Source organism: Primulina huaijiensis, chromosome 16 (assembly GCF_012295235.1).
Source record: "Primulina huaijiensis isolate GDHJ02 chromosome 16, ASM1229523v2, whole genome shotgun sequence".
Taxonomy (NCBI): Eukaryota; Viridiplantae; Streptophyta; class Magnoliopsida; order Lamiales; family Gesneriaceae; genus Primulina; species Primulina huaijiensis.
Genome location: NC_133321.1, coordinates 19,849,615 through 19,867,931, shown reverse-complemented (window position 1 = coordinate 19,867,931; position 18,317 = coordinate 19,849,615). Strand labels below are relative to the sequence as shown.

Here is an 18,317-nt window from a genome sequence, read left to right as displayed (position 1 = left end):
TTTAATATTGAAGAATTATCAACTACCATGTTTGATTCAATGGGACTTATATGTGTATAATGCAATCCAGTAGGGAGCATTGGTAGTTTTTCAATCACATATTTCTTTCCTGATTTATATGTGGTAAGACACATATATTTCTCATTCCCTTCATTCATTGTTTGAGTATCATACCCATGAGAGTATATATCATTAAAACTCAACAAATTTCTTTTCGATTGTGGTGAATACAAAGCATCATTAATCAAAAATTTTGTACCATTAGGTAACAATAATTGTGCTTTACCACAACCTTCAATCAAGTCTACAGGACCTGATATTGAATTCACCATTGTTTTTGTTGGTTTTAGTTCTAAGAAATATCTTTTATCTCGGAGGATAGTGTGCGTTGTACCACTATCGGGTATGCAAACTTCAGCTTTGCTCATAGCATTTTCCATATTTGAACTTCAAAAAATATGCAATGAAAAAAAATTAATGACAATACATATTTAAATATAACACATATCATAATTGTACAATAAAACATTATCATATAAATACATGAAAAATAAATTATTGTACATTTATATTCTACCACTATATTGTTCATTTTCAGAGAAATCATTGAGAAAATCTGCAGCATCAATATTGTTCATTTCTATCCCACCAACATATTGATCATTTCCAGAGAAATCATTCATAAAATCAGCAGCATCAAAATGAGTTGAATCACTCAAACGGTCACTTCGCTCAGTGAAGTTGGTCTCCTTTTCTTTCCCCTTTATCGATTCTTTATAAAGTTTGCAAAGATGCTCAGGGGCTCGACAAATACGAGACCAATGTCCTGGAGTACCGCATCTGAAACAAGAACTTTCAAATCTTTTCGAGTGATTTTCATTAACACTCATGTTTTCTTGATGCCTTTTCTGTGGATGGTTTGGGACGTTATTTTGAGATGAGTTATAGAAATAACTATCTCGATTATTTTCAAAACCACGGCCGCGTCCACGACCACGACCACTTCCTCGTCCACGTCCACGTCCACGACCTCGACCTCGACCTCGACCTCGACCAAAACCTTGTCTTTGAATTTGATTTTGGTTTCCAGGTTTAAATTCATTTTTGCTTACAGCATTTACTTCTGGAAATGCTGTTGATCCAGTGGGTCGGGACTGATGATTTCTCATTAATAGCTCGTTGTTCTTTTCCGCCACAAGAAGACAGGCGATGAGTTCAGAATATCTCGCAAATCCACGCACTCTATATTGTTGCTGTAGTGTTATATTTGATGCGTGAAACGTGGAAAATGTTTTTTCAAGCATTTCCGATTCTGTAACCTCATGTCCACAAAATTTTAACTGCGAGATTATTCTATACATCGCTGAATTGTAATCACTGACTTTTTTAAAGTCTTGGAATCTTAACATATTCCATTCATCACGGGCGGTCGGAAGTATAACTTCCCTTATATGTTCAAATCTCTCTTTTAATCCTTTCCACAGAGCCATGGGATCTTTTTCGATGAGATATTCACATTTTAAACCTTCATCAAGGTGTCGTCGTAAAAATATTATAGCTTTTGCTTTTTCTTGTGATGAAGATATACCATTTTCTTTAATGGTCTCGCTTAGACCCAATGACTCAAGATGCATTTCTACATCAAGAGTCCATGGCATATAGTTTTTCCCAGTAATATCAAGAGCGATGAATTCGAGCTTTGCCAAGTTTGTCATTGTGGTATTAAAAATTACGATGCATTTTATTAGTTAATGAATATTGCAATACAAAGTAATGGATAAACAACAAGTACAAGTATTCGTAAAAATAAAGAAAACACACGAGGAGGATATTCTCCGATAAATACAAGACTGGTGAGTATGATAACCAAAATAATTAAAAATAATCTCGTGAAAGCCATCTTCTTTTTTTCTTCGAAAATTTGATGAAGAATAATTTTTAGAGAAGAAGAGAAAGTTGGAGTGATTTAATGTATTTGTGAGATTGTATTTATAGAGGAAAAACTAGCCGTTTTGTTACCGTTTATTACCGTTGGTGTATAAGAAAATAAATGTATGTATTTGTATAATTTTATGGTAATAATATGGTGTATATAATATTAGTCATATTTAAATAATTATGTATATCATATCACATTATTATAATTAGGTGTCATAAGTTATTTTGTTTAAAAAACTTATAGGCTTTTATACTTGTCGTATCCCTTACCGGGAGTGTGGGATGTCGTCTTAACATCCTCCCAGGATTTATAACAAGTTTTTGAAAAAATTATTTTTATTATTTCTAACAATAACATTATATTATATATTACATATATAAACAATAAATAAATAACAGTAAAATAAATATTATTACTTTTGTTACCTTTTTCTTCTGTTCGGAGCTTGGAAAAATATGGAGGACTTTTAGAGCTTCGTGCTGATAACGTGTTGTGAAAAAGTAAAAATTTACGGTAAAAAGTAAAAATCTCAAACTCTTAAAATTATCACGCTACACACTTTATAATATTTTTCTCTCAACTTAATTGTGATTTTCTTCACAAATGAGAGATCTATTTATAGAAAATTTTTACAAATAATCCAAAAATAAAATACATCATTACCTACATCATCACACACTAATTTTCAACATTCAACACCTAATTTTCAACATTCAACATTCACATTTTCAACACAAATATTTTTCACATTTTTAAATAATTTTTCAACAAGTAGGACCACTTCGTTTTCTGCACCATTCTCTAATATATATATATATATACATAAACAGTACTATTAAATGAAACCAACCGATATTTTTCTGTACAATTCACATGATGATATCAGGTGGCATCCATGTTAGATACAACCACAAAGTTAATGATTTCTTTTCCTTAACTGATCGATTATCAATTTATATGAAACACGAACATCATTCAATCCCTTCTACAAGTTCCTTTCCACTCAAATCTTTGTATGTTGCTGCAGAAATTTTCATACACAGGGTCACGTCACAGTCCAATTAATGCACATTTTATCCATGACATCGAGTAGTGAAGATCCGTGATGTCCCCTGTAACTCTGCTAAGGAATGTAACACATGTAATCAAGTCTCATAATGTTCTCCGACTATAACCTCTTTTTTTTTTTAATCTTCCGATGAATTTTTTTTTTTTTTTTTGGAATTATAACTCAGTGTTACGGCAACGAGATATGGAAGATTTTATAAGATTTTAAGAGGCACGAATCATCGAGAATTTAACAGAGATGGCACATGAATTCACAAGTACGTTGTTATCACTTGCTAGCAACCAGATTTTGGATGATCAAGATTTTGGAATTTATGAATGTTCTTATTGATGAAAGAATGTCGCCTAATCATACATTCAAACGAATTTGAGGTACTTGTTTTCAATTGTACTGAATTTATTCAGAACATGTAATGATACAAAGTCGCGACACAAGCTACACTTCTTACCCTTTTCTCCTCTTGTGGCTCAGCACAAAGTCGTCGTCGTCGTCATCACTTTCATTTATCAAACGTTTTTTCGGTTTTACTTCACCGGACTTGGGGACCTGTTGTGGCCTTTTGGAACTCTCCGGTTTACTTGATACGGGTGGTGGTGGAGATTTTATTGGAGTACCTGATCGAAGTTGCTTTTGCTTCCTTCCCTTTTTCTCAAAGGCCTTCTTTGCTCGTTCGGGTGACAGCAAACCATGCTCCATCATCCTGTAAATATGCGAAAATTATCCATATATTCTTTGGGCCAACTTGTTTGCCAGAATTTTCAGAATAAGGTGAATAGTGATTAAAAAGGCGGAAGAAAATGATGTAAAGAAGTGGAATACATGTAGAGTGGTTTTGGGAATGAGAATAAGCAACTCAAAAACCAAAAATAGAAGTTCCCAGGAACATACAAGCCGTGGCCCGTGAAGCACAACATTGCATCAGTAATAAAGTGCATTTTTCAAACAATCACCGACAGATCACAAACACGGATGGATGTGGCAAGTAGTGTCACTGCAAATCACGAATTTCTGGAGCTAACATTCCAGCAAGACAGAAGTCAGTTTCTTTATACCGTGAATTTTCTAGTTCCAAACACTTTACAGAGATTTTAGTATAGATATTTTTTTATCATGTTCATACACTTAGATCAACAATGCATACCATTGTTTACTTGAGTATATGAAGTATTTCCATGAAAGTGCTCATGCCAATGGCCAAAAACTTTTAAGTGGCTTTGTTCTTGTTCATGTCATTATGCTGCTATAAACCAAGAGTCAACCCTATGAATCAGTATAGTAAAGATTGATTAATTACCTATTGTAACTGGGAATATGCATGTCAAGAATGAGATTTTTGTTATGAGTGCTGTTTTCATTTTTATACCGATGTTGGCTCCTCCATCCCCATTGAGCCAACCAACTTGGTCTGTATCCAAAAAATGCACTTTTATCCTTGTACAAGAGAAAAAGATCTTCTTCTCGAAAGAAAAGTCACGCCTTTGCCTCTCGGAGACATATCAAATACATATATTTAAAAAAGAAGCATGAGAAAGTCAGTAACTTGTACAATACCACATGCCTAAATTTTAACCATATGTTTGAGCAGAACTCTGCTGCTCATAGCTCCAATAGCAATTATTTTGCATCTCCACACTCAGCCTTTTCAAATAGTTAATCATAGTTGATAGAGTTTTATGTCTAGTCTTCTAAGGCCATTCACACCTCTTGCTAAGTCCATATAGGAGGGGGTATTGCATTGTTACTGCAAACAATTCAGTCAACAGTTTGAAAAAACTCCTTGAAAATTGGCATTGAACCATAACTTCAAGAACATTGCAATCTCCACAATCACCGTATAACCACATACATGTGATATTTCTACTCCAAAATTTTCTCAACAGAAGAGGCCAGTGCATGAATAGAAACTTACCAAAATTCGGCCATTTCACTTGAAGGTATTTGCTTCGATAAGGATTCATAGAATATCCTCAATGGTTCTCTCTGTCAACAAAAGCAGCAAAATCAAGAAAAGTAGGGACTATTCGTGGCTTAATTCGTTATATAAATGAATAATCAAATAGCACAAAATCAAATAGCTGACACAGAACCTCTTCAGGAACATCAAATTTCTGCCCGGGCAAGGAATAAACTTTCTTCACTCTGGTTTTGGTCACTGTTTTCGTGACAGTTTTTGATTGACGTGACGTTTTGCTTATCTTCACTTGATCGAGACACATTGAAATTCAATAAGAGAAAAAATAAGAATTCGCAAAATAAACACTTGGCAATAATCAACACCCGATGAAATTACCAGGGGCATACATATTAGCAGACAGTAGTTCGAAACATTATAATCCAGAGCAACTAATTCTAATATTAAACAATTCCATTTCTACAAATTTATTCAATCAAAACTTGACAAAAACTAGAACGCATGTCGGATAAATTTGGAAAACAACATAATAGTTAACGATAATAAAAAGATTACATCTCGGAGGCTTTAAAGCCAATCAAGGTTCAGTAAGGACGTTCTAATTATCTACAAGCACAAATAAAAAAATCTTTATTTTTTTTCAAAAACATAAGCTTCGTCGAATCAAAATGCACCCGCAGCTACAAAACGATATAATTAACAAATATTCCAAATTTAATGGTTAAAAATCAGCAATTACTGAAAATGGGCAAAGGGAGGAACACAAATTAAAAATCAATCCAGGAAAGCACCAATCTTTCAAGATACAAATTATAATAAACCCAAATTGAAAGAAATAAAATCAATCCTTACAAATGGGCACCTCAGTTTTGGCTTCTCTTGATTAAAAAATGATAGCAAAAAAAGAACCAAATCGAAAAAACAAATGATTTATTATAGGGAAAAGGAAATACTTTGGAAATCGATACATACAACTTTGGATACATTATTAGTGGATCTGTGCTTGGCATCAGCAGATTGCTTGATTGTGATCTCTGAAACTTTCTTCTTTGATTCAATGATCTTGGATTTCGGTGAAGATGTTGATGGCCCATCTCCTATCCCGGGCTTGACTTTGATCAAATTGCTTGATTTTGTATCAGTGGCCATGGATTTTGTTCTGGGTTGAATTCTCAATTCCCCGTCTCCCCTTTTCCGTTTCAGGTACAAATGTATGCAACGAGGAAAAAGATCGGACAGGTGGAAAAGAGACAAGTAGGTGGAAGAGTACGTTTTCTTTCACTGATTTTGAGGATATTTTACTGTTCCATTTCACGAGGTTTTTTTTAGGACGCAACGCCACGGTCTATATCTTAAAAAATGCAGGTGGGAATTTTCATTTAACCAATAGTTTACCAGTTATACTATTATTTTGCTGCTTCCACTTGTATGCAATTTGGCTAACTACTCATTTTTAAGATGTTTAAATAAAATAATAAAATCAATCAATCTTAATTATATGGGCTATAAATATGTAGCTCAAAACAGTTAATTTAATTTTAAAATCAATAACATAATTACAACGAATGTATTCGATCGAATATAATGGTTTATTATTTTGTCATTGCAATTCATGATTATTATATGGTTGTTCTGACCGTGCTGTAACTAAAATCAATTGCAATTCATAATTTTTACTAAAAGTTATTAAAATATTTTAGTAGTAATATAAATGATAAGGGGACAGAATTGATGTAGGTATCCATTGTTAGGGCCAGGGATAAAGCATATATCATATATATGCCCGTCCACTTTATTATTCAAGTGTTTAGTTAACGCTGCTAGCTAAACATTTCTTCCCACACTCTGTTGTGTCCATTTCTTCATACAGCATATTTGGCTGACCCATTTCTCGTCTTAAAAAAAAGAAGCCCATCTGCCAATGAAACGTTTATCCAGCATATGATCTCAATATTGAACTGATGGGTTGGCCCAACTGAACCGTTTCAAATGGCCCAATATTTGTGGGTTCTGAATGAAGATATAGATAGTTGGACTGAAAGCCCATTCAAGACCATCGTTACTAATACTACAAATCCCTCCCTGTACATGCAAAATGACAAACAATCGTATATTATGACCTCCTCACTGCTCAAAACAGTAGGCTAAAGAGCTCTTTATCTCTCTCTCTCAAACCCATCTTTGTGTTCTTGATCAAGCTTCTGTGTGATATGAAGGCCAACAATAATTCACCCAAATTGAAAACAACCCCACGTACTCAATTGTTTTCATGTGGTTTCTTTCGCCAATGCACGCAGACTGTACTTAGTCCCACCACCTCCACTCCACCACCACTTCCCCTGGCGCCGGAACCTCCGCCAGCGCATTCACAGCCTGAATCTTCCTCGTCTTCTTCTTCCAACACGTCACAGAGCTTCACACAGTGGAAGTTCCCTCTCTCCAACTCACCCATAGGACATAACTCATATTCACACCCCAAACCCAATCCGGAGCCCAACCCCAGAAGGGATATCTCTGTTCCACCACCAGTTTTGCATGCCAATTTGGAGGAGCTGTTCCACACGGCGGAGCTTCACTTCAGTTCTGGGTCAGACTACGACCGGGTCGGGGTGATTCAGTTGCTGGAGAGATCCCTAGTCCCAGACCCACGCGCTGCGGTGGAAGGAGGTGCTTGTCCGGTGGCGGTGGTGAGAGGGGTCGTGGAGTGTCTACGTGAGGGTGTGGCGCGTAAGCCGTCCAGTAAGGTATTACTGGCGCTTTGCCTGGTAGAGGAAAACAGGAGCGTTGCGGTAGAGGCCGGGGCAGTTACTGCAGTGGTGGAGGCGCTGGCGGATGCCGAGATTTCGTTGGCGGAGAGGTCGTTGGCGGTGTTGGAACTTCTGTGCACGACGGCCGAGGGCGCGGAGGAGGTGCGCGCCCATGTTTTGGCTGTTCCGATGATGGTGGAGGTTATGGGGAGAATGGAGGGGAGGGGAAAAGAACATGCAATAAGCGTTTTGGCGGTAATCTACGGTGGCTTATATGAAGCTGCGACGGTGGCGCCTCCGGAGGAGGTGGCGCGTGCTGTGATGCTAGCTTTGCAGGGGAATTGCAGTGCTAGGGGGAGGAGGAAAGGGGCCCAGCTTCTGAGAATTCTGCAAGAAAATGGACGGTCAGACATGACCCAAGATGTTGATGAGCGGTCTGGATTTTTTGATCAACGTTGACGCTTTCTGCTGAATTAATTTATAATTATTCGATGGTTTTTTTTTAATGTACATTATATTTTAGAATATTATATTCTTATTTATTTTTTTTTCTCGTGAAGTACTTATTAGAAGTAAATAACTGTATAATAATTATTATTTAAATTTATTAACATGGTCCGTATATAGTTTTATGTAACCCTTGAATGTTATTTATATTTTATTGTTAAAATCAGTCACGTGCGGTGGTGTATAGAGTGAGGCCATGCATATGCTGCATGTCAGATTCGTCGTGCAAACCAATCATGTAGTATTTATACCTAAAATTTATCATAATTCCCTTAATTTTTGTTTAAAAAATCAAACATTTTATTTCAATGTGTCCTATTTTATCAATTCATCCTTCGAAAATAGAATTCAATTAATTGATTGCTAATACTTTTAACATCTTCCAATAATCTAAAACAAAAATATATATCTTCAACTAAATGTTTTTAATATGTCAAAATAAAATTGTTTATTTGGTTTCAAAAACCTTTTTACATATTGAAATAATGAAAATAATTCTCTCATATTAATGTGATTTATTATTTATTAATGAAGAAGACATAAAGTTTTTAGAGACTATTCATTGTTTGAAAGATTTATTACTTTCCGATAAAAAGAATTTAATGGCCATCGGATTATTCTTCCATCCATCTGAGTCATAATTAAAAAAGGATGCCAATAATCATTTTCTTCTGAGTGCATTTTTTAATGTCATCTATACATACTTTTTTCGTTTTATTAATTTCAAATAAAAAATTCAAGTTTTATTCTTCTGTGTTGTCATTTTCTATATTATTTTTGAGACCCTCAAGATCTCAAATAATAAATAAAATATCTATAATTGGGGTACTCTATTGGAATCTCGAAGGGGGCGAGTTTGGAAATTGTTCGAGATAATTGTTGATGATAAAAAATCTTAACACAATTTAATAACCTAATTAGCGTACTGAGAACATACAGGGAAGCAATAGAAACGTTCTCTTAAAGATGAGCAACTAAGGGCTCCCAAAGTTTTGTTCGAGTCAACCATTTTTTCGAACGAGTATGCAACCTAAGCTTACCCAATGTTATTTATTTGACTACCGTGATTTGTAAGTTACTGCATTAACATGATGATTTGTTCAGTACACAATTTCTAAAAACAATAATAATAAGTAACTGAGATCTATATGTATAAAAAAAACAAGCGAAACAAGCATGTATTAGTTAATAAAAATGATCCTAATATATCCAAAATGATCATACAAAATTATATTATTATAAATCGAACCATGAATTATGAAATTATATACTACCAACTTCTAACTAATTATCTTAACCTCAAATAATTATCTTAACCTCATGATTATCTAATTGATATTTTATAATATTGGTTTATCTTGAAAACAAAACATAATTTGTGATTGAGATTGTCTCGCTGACTCAACCTTTAACAGATATAAAAAAGCTTAATATGATCAACTGGAACATAAATTTAAACAAAATATAACGGAACAAGAAAGAATTTCACCTCACAAATAGTGTTGTATCATGAAAATTTTCCTTCTGAGAGGGTTTTTGGTGGATACCTCATCGTTCAAATATTATGTTTATTTTTATGAATCGGATATTTTATTAATCACAAGAAGAAGTATGCATACAATTGTCTTGAGTTCCTATCAAGGACATAAGCACAAATAAACTCCTAATTTAAACAATTATATACAAGGATAGTGCTAGGTTATACAAGGAGAGAATCAAGTCGAAACTGCAGCAATATCTATACATATCATGTCTAACAAGTTTAGCTTGCAGCAAGTAAATTATATGGGTTAGATAAAACTGAATTAACCCCACCATCATTAATGAATTAATAACTTATTACATATGAGATTAAAATATGGTTTGATATTCAAAATATTGCTTAAAATTATCCACAACCAAGAATGTTTTGTTTAGGAGATCATGATCATCAGGAGGTCTTCTTGTATGGTCTATGTCTATATATATGTAGGTGTTGGAAAGATCATATGCACACATCAGTACTTAGTCTCAACCCCCTTTTTTTTTTTTTGAAAAAAAAACTTCGCATTTGAAGAGCTAGCTTGGTTTAAGGAGCCGTGCTATTTAAACAAGATGCATCAATTTGACTGGTTTCTTGATTTGGCTCAATAAATTATTATTTATTTAAATATCATCTGCTAATATTTTGAGTAGTCATTGATTGGGATGTGGAATTGGACCGGTTATGTAAGTTCCACGTACATATAGAACAATATGCAACGCATTTTTGCCATTGCATTTTCAACCTCAAATTGTAGCTGGATCGTTAACCTAAAAAATTGTCGAACTTGAGGTTGAAAGAAACTTGAGCTCGACTGCATTCTAGCACATCACTAGACAGTACTAATAAAACACTCTAATTGATATAATTTCCAGATGTGTAACTTCGAGTTTCGAGGTTTTTCCGAATTACAATTTTGCCATAATTTAAAGTTGTGTACATTTTATTAAGCACCTGAAAAGGTGTATCAGCTGATTTAATACAATGTATGTCGTCCGACAAAAGAAAACACCAAATCATATCTCGGTTCATCAGGGAGCAAAGCATAAATACCAGATACTGGCAATGTATATATTCTCTATTTCTTGGAGTTCTCTTTGGCAAAACCATTCTTTCTCACCCTTGGTCTCTTCTTATTTTCCAGATCCACTTTACGTGACCTTTCTTTCGAAGCATTCAGATTTCTACGTTTCAGATCTTTTGCACTTATGGTATATTGGTTTCTTGAATCAGGAATACTAAAGTCAGCCGGGTTCCGGTTAAGAATGCAAATACTCAATGCTGGATTATTATTCGATGGTTGAGTTACAAGATCACTAGGCCTCCCCAAGAAAATGGTCTTTGAGTTCTTCAGCCCAGAAGGTACTTGACCGACTAAAAAATGTGACTTTCAGAATATGACAATGAAAATAGGTAATGCGTATTAGAAAACTTTGAGGAATTCAAGATAGTACCTTGCATATAGGATGCAGCCTTCTTTGAGCTTTCACCAGGACAATAAACACCATGTTGTAAAGTTTTCTGGTTATTTTGTGCAAAGATCGATCCACCGAGGAATTTCGGGTTCTCATTCCCATTCAGCCGCGGGTGGTGGTTGCAAGGTGAGAAAGGTTTATCAGGATAACGTTTTTGGCTCACTTTTATCGAAGAACCCGACGCGATTCCCTGATCCATCAAAGACAGCAGTTGCATGGCTGGAATTGCATCATTCGAGTAGGGATCTAAAGACCCAACTGATTTTGGGCTCGACCCTATTCTTCCCTCGCCACCCTTTATATCACTGATGGTCTTTCCCTTGTGGCACTGCTCAGAGAATGAATAAATTCCCATGTTATTCGGGAGATTGTGATGAAATGGTACATTTTCTCGTCTGGGAGGCCACAATAGATCTGGTACTTCACGAGGTCTTGGACCGGCTATGATGGAACTTGAAGTCAAATATTGTGGTTTCCTCTGCTGACTCGGTGTAAATGGAGTTACGAGTTTGAATTGGCTTTCATCCAGTTTGCTCATGTCCATTTGATACTGGTTCAAACGAGGGAAGGTTACAGGAATACTATGGTCAACACATATGTTGCCACTTGCAACAGGTACACCAGTTCTTGCATCACTCGGAGGAAAATTAATCATCCTATGACATCCATCTGCATAAAGTGCAGGCGACCCTCTGATAGAACTGTTGATGCCCACAGATGTGATATGTTTCCTGAAATTTCCAAGTTCCCTATCACATTTATTCTTGGCCAAAAGCTCGATTATTTCCATTTCGTCTGAAGCCCCTCGAAGTTCTAAGTTCTTATCTACGCTTTGAACAGTTGGCGACTCATAAACTCTCAATGCTGTTTTGCCTTCTGTGGCTATTTCTTTATTTAGCGAAGTAGAGATGTCCTGGAAAATTAACAGAAATAAGTTGAACATAATTGAACAAAAATGAGACATGTACTAACAGCAACATGCGATATAAGATTAGGAAAGCACACCTAGAAATGAATCCTACCTTTGTTTTGTTCATTTCTATGCTCCCTCTATTTGGGAAATTTGCCAACATGTTTTTTAAGTTGACCTTATTTTTCATTTTCGCCATCTGCTTTTTTAAAGTTAGGTCCTACTTTTCTAACTATGTTCTTTTTCTGGTTTTTAGTCTTATTTAGCCAGAATGTTGACGTGACACGGGAAAAATGCTATCGTGTTTGGCGTAAACATCAGTGCTCCGGCGAAATATGACAAAAAGCGAAGTTACAAGATTAAGACCTAACTTTGACAAGTTAAATGCACACTGAAAACAAATAACATGAAAATTTAGACAATTTTCCATCTCTATTAAGAAATTATTCAAGCCATACGAAAAGTTTGAAATCAAAAAAGTAAAAACCAAGAACAATAGTGAAAAACACAATCTCTATGCGACTCACTCATACTAGCATACAAAGATCTCATGCAAAAAACTAAGAATAAACCATCTCAGTGAGAAAAAACATTTTCCAAGAGGATACTGATAGGCTTAAGCAGGAGACGAGCATTTGACTCCAATCAGCAGTCAACTAGTAGATTGACTGTTGAACATATAGGAAAATCTGCATCCCTACTGGACTAAAACAGCCAAAATTAGTTAAAAAAGTGAAACTTTGAGAAAAAATATGTATGAGGAGGCTATTTCAAGTCAAATGTCAGGCAAACGCACTATCCCAATCAGCCCAAAACAAAAAACTTAGTCAAAGACAAATTCTTAAGAATTATAAGCTTTTGGGAAGTTTCATATACGATAAGCATTAAACTAGCAAGCAAACGACAGATTATGAAAAATCAAAGAAAATTTACATACCAAAGTATTATGATAGGGCAAATTCCACTCCCCGAAAAGATTCTGCAATTGCTTCCCTTGCATCATATCTGTTTTCTGGCCAAATGACTCATTGAGATCGGGAATTCCACTATCCTGCCTGAAAGAATATTGATTGTTGGAGTTCCTTTCAGGATCTGCAAAGCTGTCGAGTGAAAGGTCCAATCCCACTTTTGATTTGATATTGTGTTCTCCAAGAATGTTTTTCCCAGAAGGGGTAAAAGGGTTATGATCAGCTTCAACTTCAGGGATTTTACTATTTGAAGGGTCAGAGTTCATCTCCAATAGTTGTGCAGGAAGAAAACCCTGGACATATGGTCCTACTTCCACAAATGTAGAAGGAACATGTCCCGTCTTATATATACTAGTCTCAGCAGCAACATCTTTCAATGAATTTGCAGAATTTGCAGCATATGTCTCCGGAACCTCTTGTAATTTTATCGATCCATTGTCAATAACAACCGGCCTTGTCTTTTTGTTCATATCTAGGGCCTTACTTTTCTTGACCTTGATCCGTTGAGCCTTTGAAGCAAGTTGAAAACTCAATCGTGTCGATGCATCCCCTCCTGATTCTGAATCAGAAGTTTCAACTCTATTACGAACTCTCCCACCCTCTAGCATTAGGCCCCTAAACCGTTTAGTTGTGCCATTTGGGTATTTCATCTCTAAAGGTTCTCTGTCGTCCTCAAGGGTTATCTTTCGTTTTCTTGAAGGACTTCGAGCGCCTTTTGAAACAACAGAAGGGATATCTAGCTGTGGCATAGGAGCTAAAATTGCTTCCATCCCAGTAAATGTAACTTGTATTCCATTGGATGACGCGGATCTTGTTCTCTGATGCTCAATTAGATTTCTTTCCTCCTCCATTATATCAGCCAAGGAACGCAACTTTGGTTTTCTCCGGTATGGCACGGTACTAAATGCTCCATCGCTTCCCGATGCTGCATTATATGGCTCATCATAAGCATCTGTCACGAAAGTTAAAAATGCATTTGTCAAGAAATTTTTTTTGAGAGCAACCATAATGAGTAATTTCAAAGAAATTCACAAATCATTTTAGATTACCTGCAGAATTTGCATCTATTTCTTGAAACTGAAACGGATCAGCTTCTGTCATATTAGCACACAAATTTCCATCTTCATTGGTTCGGACATCAGTTTTGTCTTTGCTGCTGCCTGCATGGTTAATCTGGATGTCACAGAAAACCATGGGGAGAATGGAATACAGTGAAATAGACTTGCTTAATTAATAGCCAACAATAGATGGCTTACATGTCTTATGCCCTTCATCCCGAGGTGGATTAGAATTCATGATATTATCACTTAGATCATTGTCTTCATTATTACTTCCATAGTCTCTTGATCCATTTTTATTTCCTTGAAAGGTAGTGATCCAGATTAAAACAAAGCAAACATCAAAATGTTGCCCGACCCAGTGTTATTTATACATGTTTATGGACTGAAGATATGCACGATAGTATGTTAAAGGCAATACTATCTCAAATTTACTTGTTTACCAGTTTTCTTTCTGTTGAATGAGACGTCGTCATCTCTTTCATCAACATTATTACAAGAACTCGTACCAGCAATACTTCCGTCTGCCAATACTATATCTAGTGTCGTCCTCTCAGTGGAAACCTCTTGGATGCAATTTGAGCAGTGCCACCATCGAAATTTGGGAACATATAATGTATGCAGACAATCAAATAGATAACATTCTGAAGCAAACAAGGAGCAAGTCTTCAAATCCTTTTTCCTCATCTCGGAAACAAAGCCACTGCATTGAGAATAGAAAATGAATTATCTCCATTTGTTGTACTCCTCTAAAAAAAATATACAACCCCAGAACAGTATCTCTTCATAATGAGATAAAAGTGATTTATCAGACTAAAATATAATTCAACGGCCAACTGTGACACCATAAATCGATAAGAATTGAACAAAAATCAACCCGAGATTTTCCGGGATTGAATCTGAGCACAATTCACACATATGCAGACATTTTATCTCAAACTTAAGAATCTTTCATGCTGCAGGTTACACAAAAAACCATTATTGTTGACAGACTTTAAAGAATAGTATAACATTAGCAATGCAAAAGGTATTAACATCACCTATCAAAGATTGTAAAAAATGGAGAGCTCAACACTTTTAACACAAAGGACTATCTCAATGACAGACAAACATGTTTCCACCCACCCACATATCATCTGCCTTCTTCCATTACATAGTTTCAAACAACACTCTACATCCAAATTAATCATTAATACCAAAGACTGGATATGTTAGAAAAAATTTATCATGTGAATGTGCCATAAAACTGCAGATACAAAACATAAAAACATCATTTGACTACGAAAATATTTCAAATGAACCAACCTCCACAGAGCCAATTGAGATAGAATTTAGCAAGCATGTGTGTATAAATATAGCCTAAAAGACTTACCGTATTGAAAAATGCTCGTGTGCTGGTGACTCGATCTCCTCAACAGCGCTACTAAGGTCTATAGCTATCGATTTGATTTGAACAAGTGACCCTATGGACTTTGCCACAGAAGCTGCAGAATCACTTTTCCGATGACTCTCTTCCATAGGCACAATACTCTTGTCCATTCCAAGAATATAAACCTAAATTCATTGAATGAAAAGACTAATACAGATTCAGAAATTAGTACTTGAAATCAATGTATGGTAAACTTTCAAGGGCTATATATATAACTGAGGGTTTGTTTATAGAAATTTCATTAAAGATGCAATATATATACAAAATAGTCCAGGATCATGATAAACGGTTAAATCCCCCATCACAAAAGAAAACGACATCCAACAATTAAAACTGGATTAAAACAAGTGACACCAAACATGTGGCATCACAATGTGTGCCCTTGGTGGAATAAATAGTTGAAACCCTAGTTAAAAAAACTAACATTTATAGATTTGGACCGGATCAAATTTTTTAGCAAATTCCATGATAGACAAATGAAAGATAGCTAAATACACCAATCGGAAAGGTAAACAGTCAAGAAGAAGAAGAACAACAAAGGTAAAGCAATTTAAGGGTTTTCTTTAGGGAAAATGTTAATCTCGCTTTTACCAAGAGAAGTGAGATAAAAGTATCAGCGGCCGGAAAAAAATTGGACACAAAACCCATGTACCACATTCAATTATAGCTATTAAAAAATAAAGATCCGCAGTTTAATGAATCTGTGCATTGCCACCTCTAACCCAAATTAGGGTTCACTGAATTAAAGAAAGGTCTCGATAATTTCATGGACCAACTTCACTGGAGATGAATCATAAACAGTGATAAACAAGAGAAGTATAACAGATGATAACATTTACTAAAGAAATCCAACTAAAATAGGACATAAAATAAATACGCCAATAAAATAAATATAAATCCNAAAAAAAAAAAAAAAAAAAAAAAAAAAAAAAAAAAAAAAAATCTATGCGCGGCAAAAAAGAATCAGCTGAAAGTCAGCTAAAACATAGTACAAATTTATCAAACTAGGAAAACAAACACATGATACAAGAAAAAGTTAACCATCAAGCAGCAAAAATCCACCAGAAAACAAACCTTTTGAGCTGAATCGCAAAATCAGATCAAAATCTCACTGATCGACCCAGTAAATTTTATCCGCGGCTCACTTCGAAAAAATCCTCATTCGATAGAAAAAGGAGAGGAGACTTCAGTTATCTGGTTGTCTCGAGGCAATTCGAAAGTGGGTAAGAGGAATTCGAGTGCGAAATGAAAGAGAACCCTAGAGCTTTTAGGTTTGAAATTGGTTAGAGAGAGAAGGACAAATGTTTTAGTGAGAGAAAATGAAGTGCTAGACAGGAGAGTGGGTGCTGTGTGATGCGTGTATCCCTTTCTTTATTTTCTTCTGTATATATACATACATACATACATATATATATATATATATATATATATATCACACACATGAATTATACTCTCTCTCATTATATTTTATATATATTTTTATCATAATTTAATTTTCGAAATATTTATAAATTTTGCATCTCTATTACATATGAAACTGGTAATATTTTTATTGCATTACATACAAACAAGATAATTTAAGACCAAACAATCACATCAAATCATATTTTAACAATCATGTCATCGTAATATTATATCTAAAAATAGCTGGGAAAATATCATAAATCATGAAATATATGGCATAATTTAATTGCATATGCGAGAAAGAGTGAGCCAATCAGTTCGCGCCAGCAATGCAATGCTTATCACCATCCACTATGTTTGTCCTGAGAAACCCTAGTCAAACGAGAGTCAAACGCGTGGAGACACGCGCTGACGCTCGAAGGGTAGTTAAAAAAGTCGTTGTCTTGTCAAATAGATAGATGTCCACGCACTAACGAGAGACTTGATTGGCGCGTAAGGTTACTGTTCGCGGAAGCGTGTGGCGAAGCTTTTCGGGGTATTTAAATGACAACCCTAAAATTTTTTTGTGTGGTATTAATAAAGGAGTGGGAGGTGGGGATAACCCTAGAACCTGACAGCTTCGGAGTGATAAATTACTTACGGAATTTAAAGAAAACCACTGCATAAAAATTAATTGTTAGCAGTTAAATAGATAGATATTCATTTAGGGTTTTAGGATATGATCTTTATGATTTTATTCAAATATCCATCCAACAAAAAAATTAGTCAAACTTGGACAATTTCGTATTCAAATGTGCCTCATCATGTATCATATGATCGAGGATCGAAGAAATCCATTTAATTCTACTTCATATATATGAACGTATTTTAGTTTCTTTTATTGTTTTCTACTATGCGAACTAACATTAATTGTGGAGAGAATGAAATTTATAACAAAATTCTAAACTCTACTATATTATTTATGTTTAAATTTAACAATACACGAATGTGATTGAATCGACTGTTTTTTTCAGGAAGTCCAAGGAAACGATTCGGGGTTGTGGAAATCCATCTTGATAGAAAGTATGACATAACAAGAAATTAAATTAGCAACCTTATAACTGTAGGATAGACGTATCACATAAACCATTCAAATAAATATTGTCAATTAATTTTTATTTGATTCATATAAGATGTATTTAGTTTCAAGTTTTTATGATATAATATTTAAAATTGATCATTAATTAGTGCAGACGGTGAAACTTGTCTATCAGTTAAAACCTAGCTACTTAATAATTAAGCCTAGCTATATGTGCGGCAAAATCAACTATTTTAGATATAGCCACTCATTATCATTATATATATATATATATATATATAAAGAATAAAACCGCAATA

At 34.9% G+C, this 18,317-nt stretch overlaps 3 protein-coding genes across 4 annotated transcripts; 1 reads left to right on the top strand and 2 right to left on the bottom strand.

The window, feature by feature from the left end:
* Nucleotides 1-3,296: 3,296 nt before the first annotated feature.
* LOC140962036 (uncharacterized) lies at nt 3,297-6,243 on the bottom strand. 2 transcript variants are annotated; one of them, XM_073420880.1, is made up of 4 exons: nt 5,896-6,243; nt 5,096-5,203; nt 4,918-4,988; nt 3,297-3,708 (listed from the first exon to the last, which is right to left on the bottom strand). In XM_073420880.1, the coding sequence occupies exons 1-4, from the start codon at nt 6,067-6,069 to the stop codon at nt 3,453-3,455; spliced, it is 609 nt and encodes a 202-aa protein (XP_073276981.1). In that variant the 5' UTR covers nt 6,070-6,243; the 3' UTR covers nt 3,297-3,452. The 2 variants fall into 2 exon arrangements, with proteins under 2 accessions (XP_073276981.1, XP_073276980.1); XM_073420879.1 differs by having other exon boundaries at nt 3,301-3,708; nt 5,893-6,240.
* A 771-nt stretch (nt 6,244-7,014) lies between these two features.
* LOC140961709 (uncharacterized) lies at nt 7,015-8,226 on the top strand. The gene has a single exon (XM_073420372.1). The coding sequence runs from the start codon at nt 7,131-7,133 to the stop codon at nt 8,124-8,126; it is 996 nt and encodes a 331-aa protein (XP_073276473.1). The 5' UTR covers nt 7,015-7,130; the 3' UTR covers nt 8,127-8,226.
* Nucleotides 8,227-10,539: 2,313 nt separating this feature from the next.
* Nucleotides 10,540-16,888, bottom strand: LOC140962021 (uncharacterized). Its single transcript, XM_073420862.1, has 8 exons — nt 16,611-16,888; nt 15,480-15,661; nt 14,551-14,810; nt 14,306-14,410; nt 14,099-14,209; nt 13,019-14,001; nt 11,151-12,084; nt 10,540-11,070 (listed from the first exon to the last, which is right to left on the bottom strand). The coding sequence occupies exons 2-8, from the start codon at nt 15,644-15,646 to the stop codon at nt 10,775-10,777; spliced, it is 2,856 nt and encodes a 951-aa protein (XP_073276963.1). The 5' UTR covers nt 15,647-15,661; nt 16,611-16,888; the 3' UTR covers nt 10,540-10,774.
* Between the last annotated feature and the right edge of the window lie 1,429 nt (nt 16,889-18,317).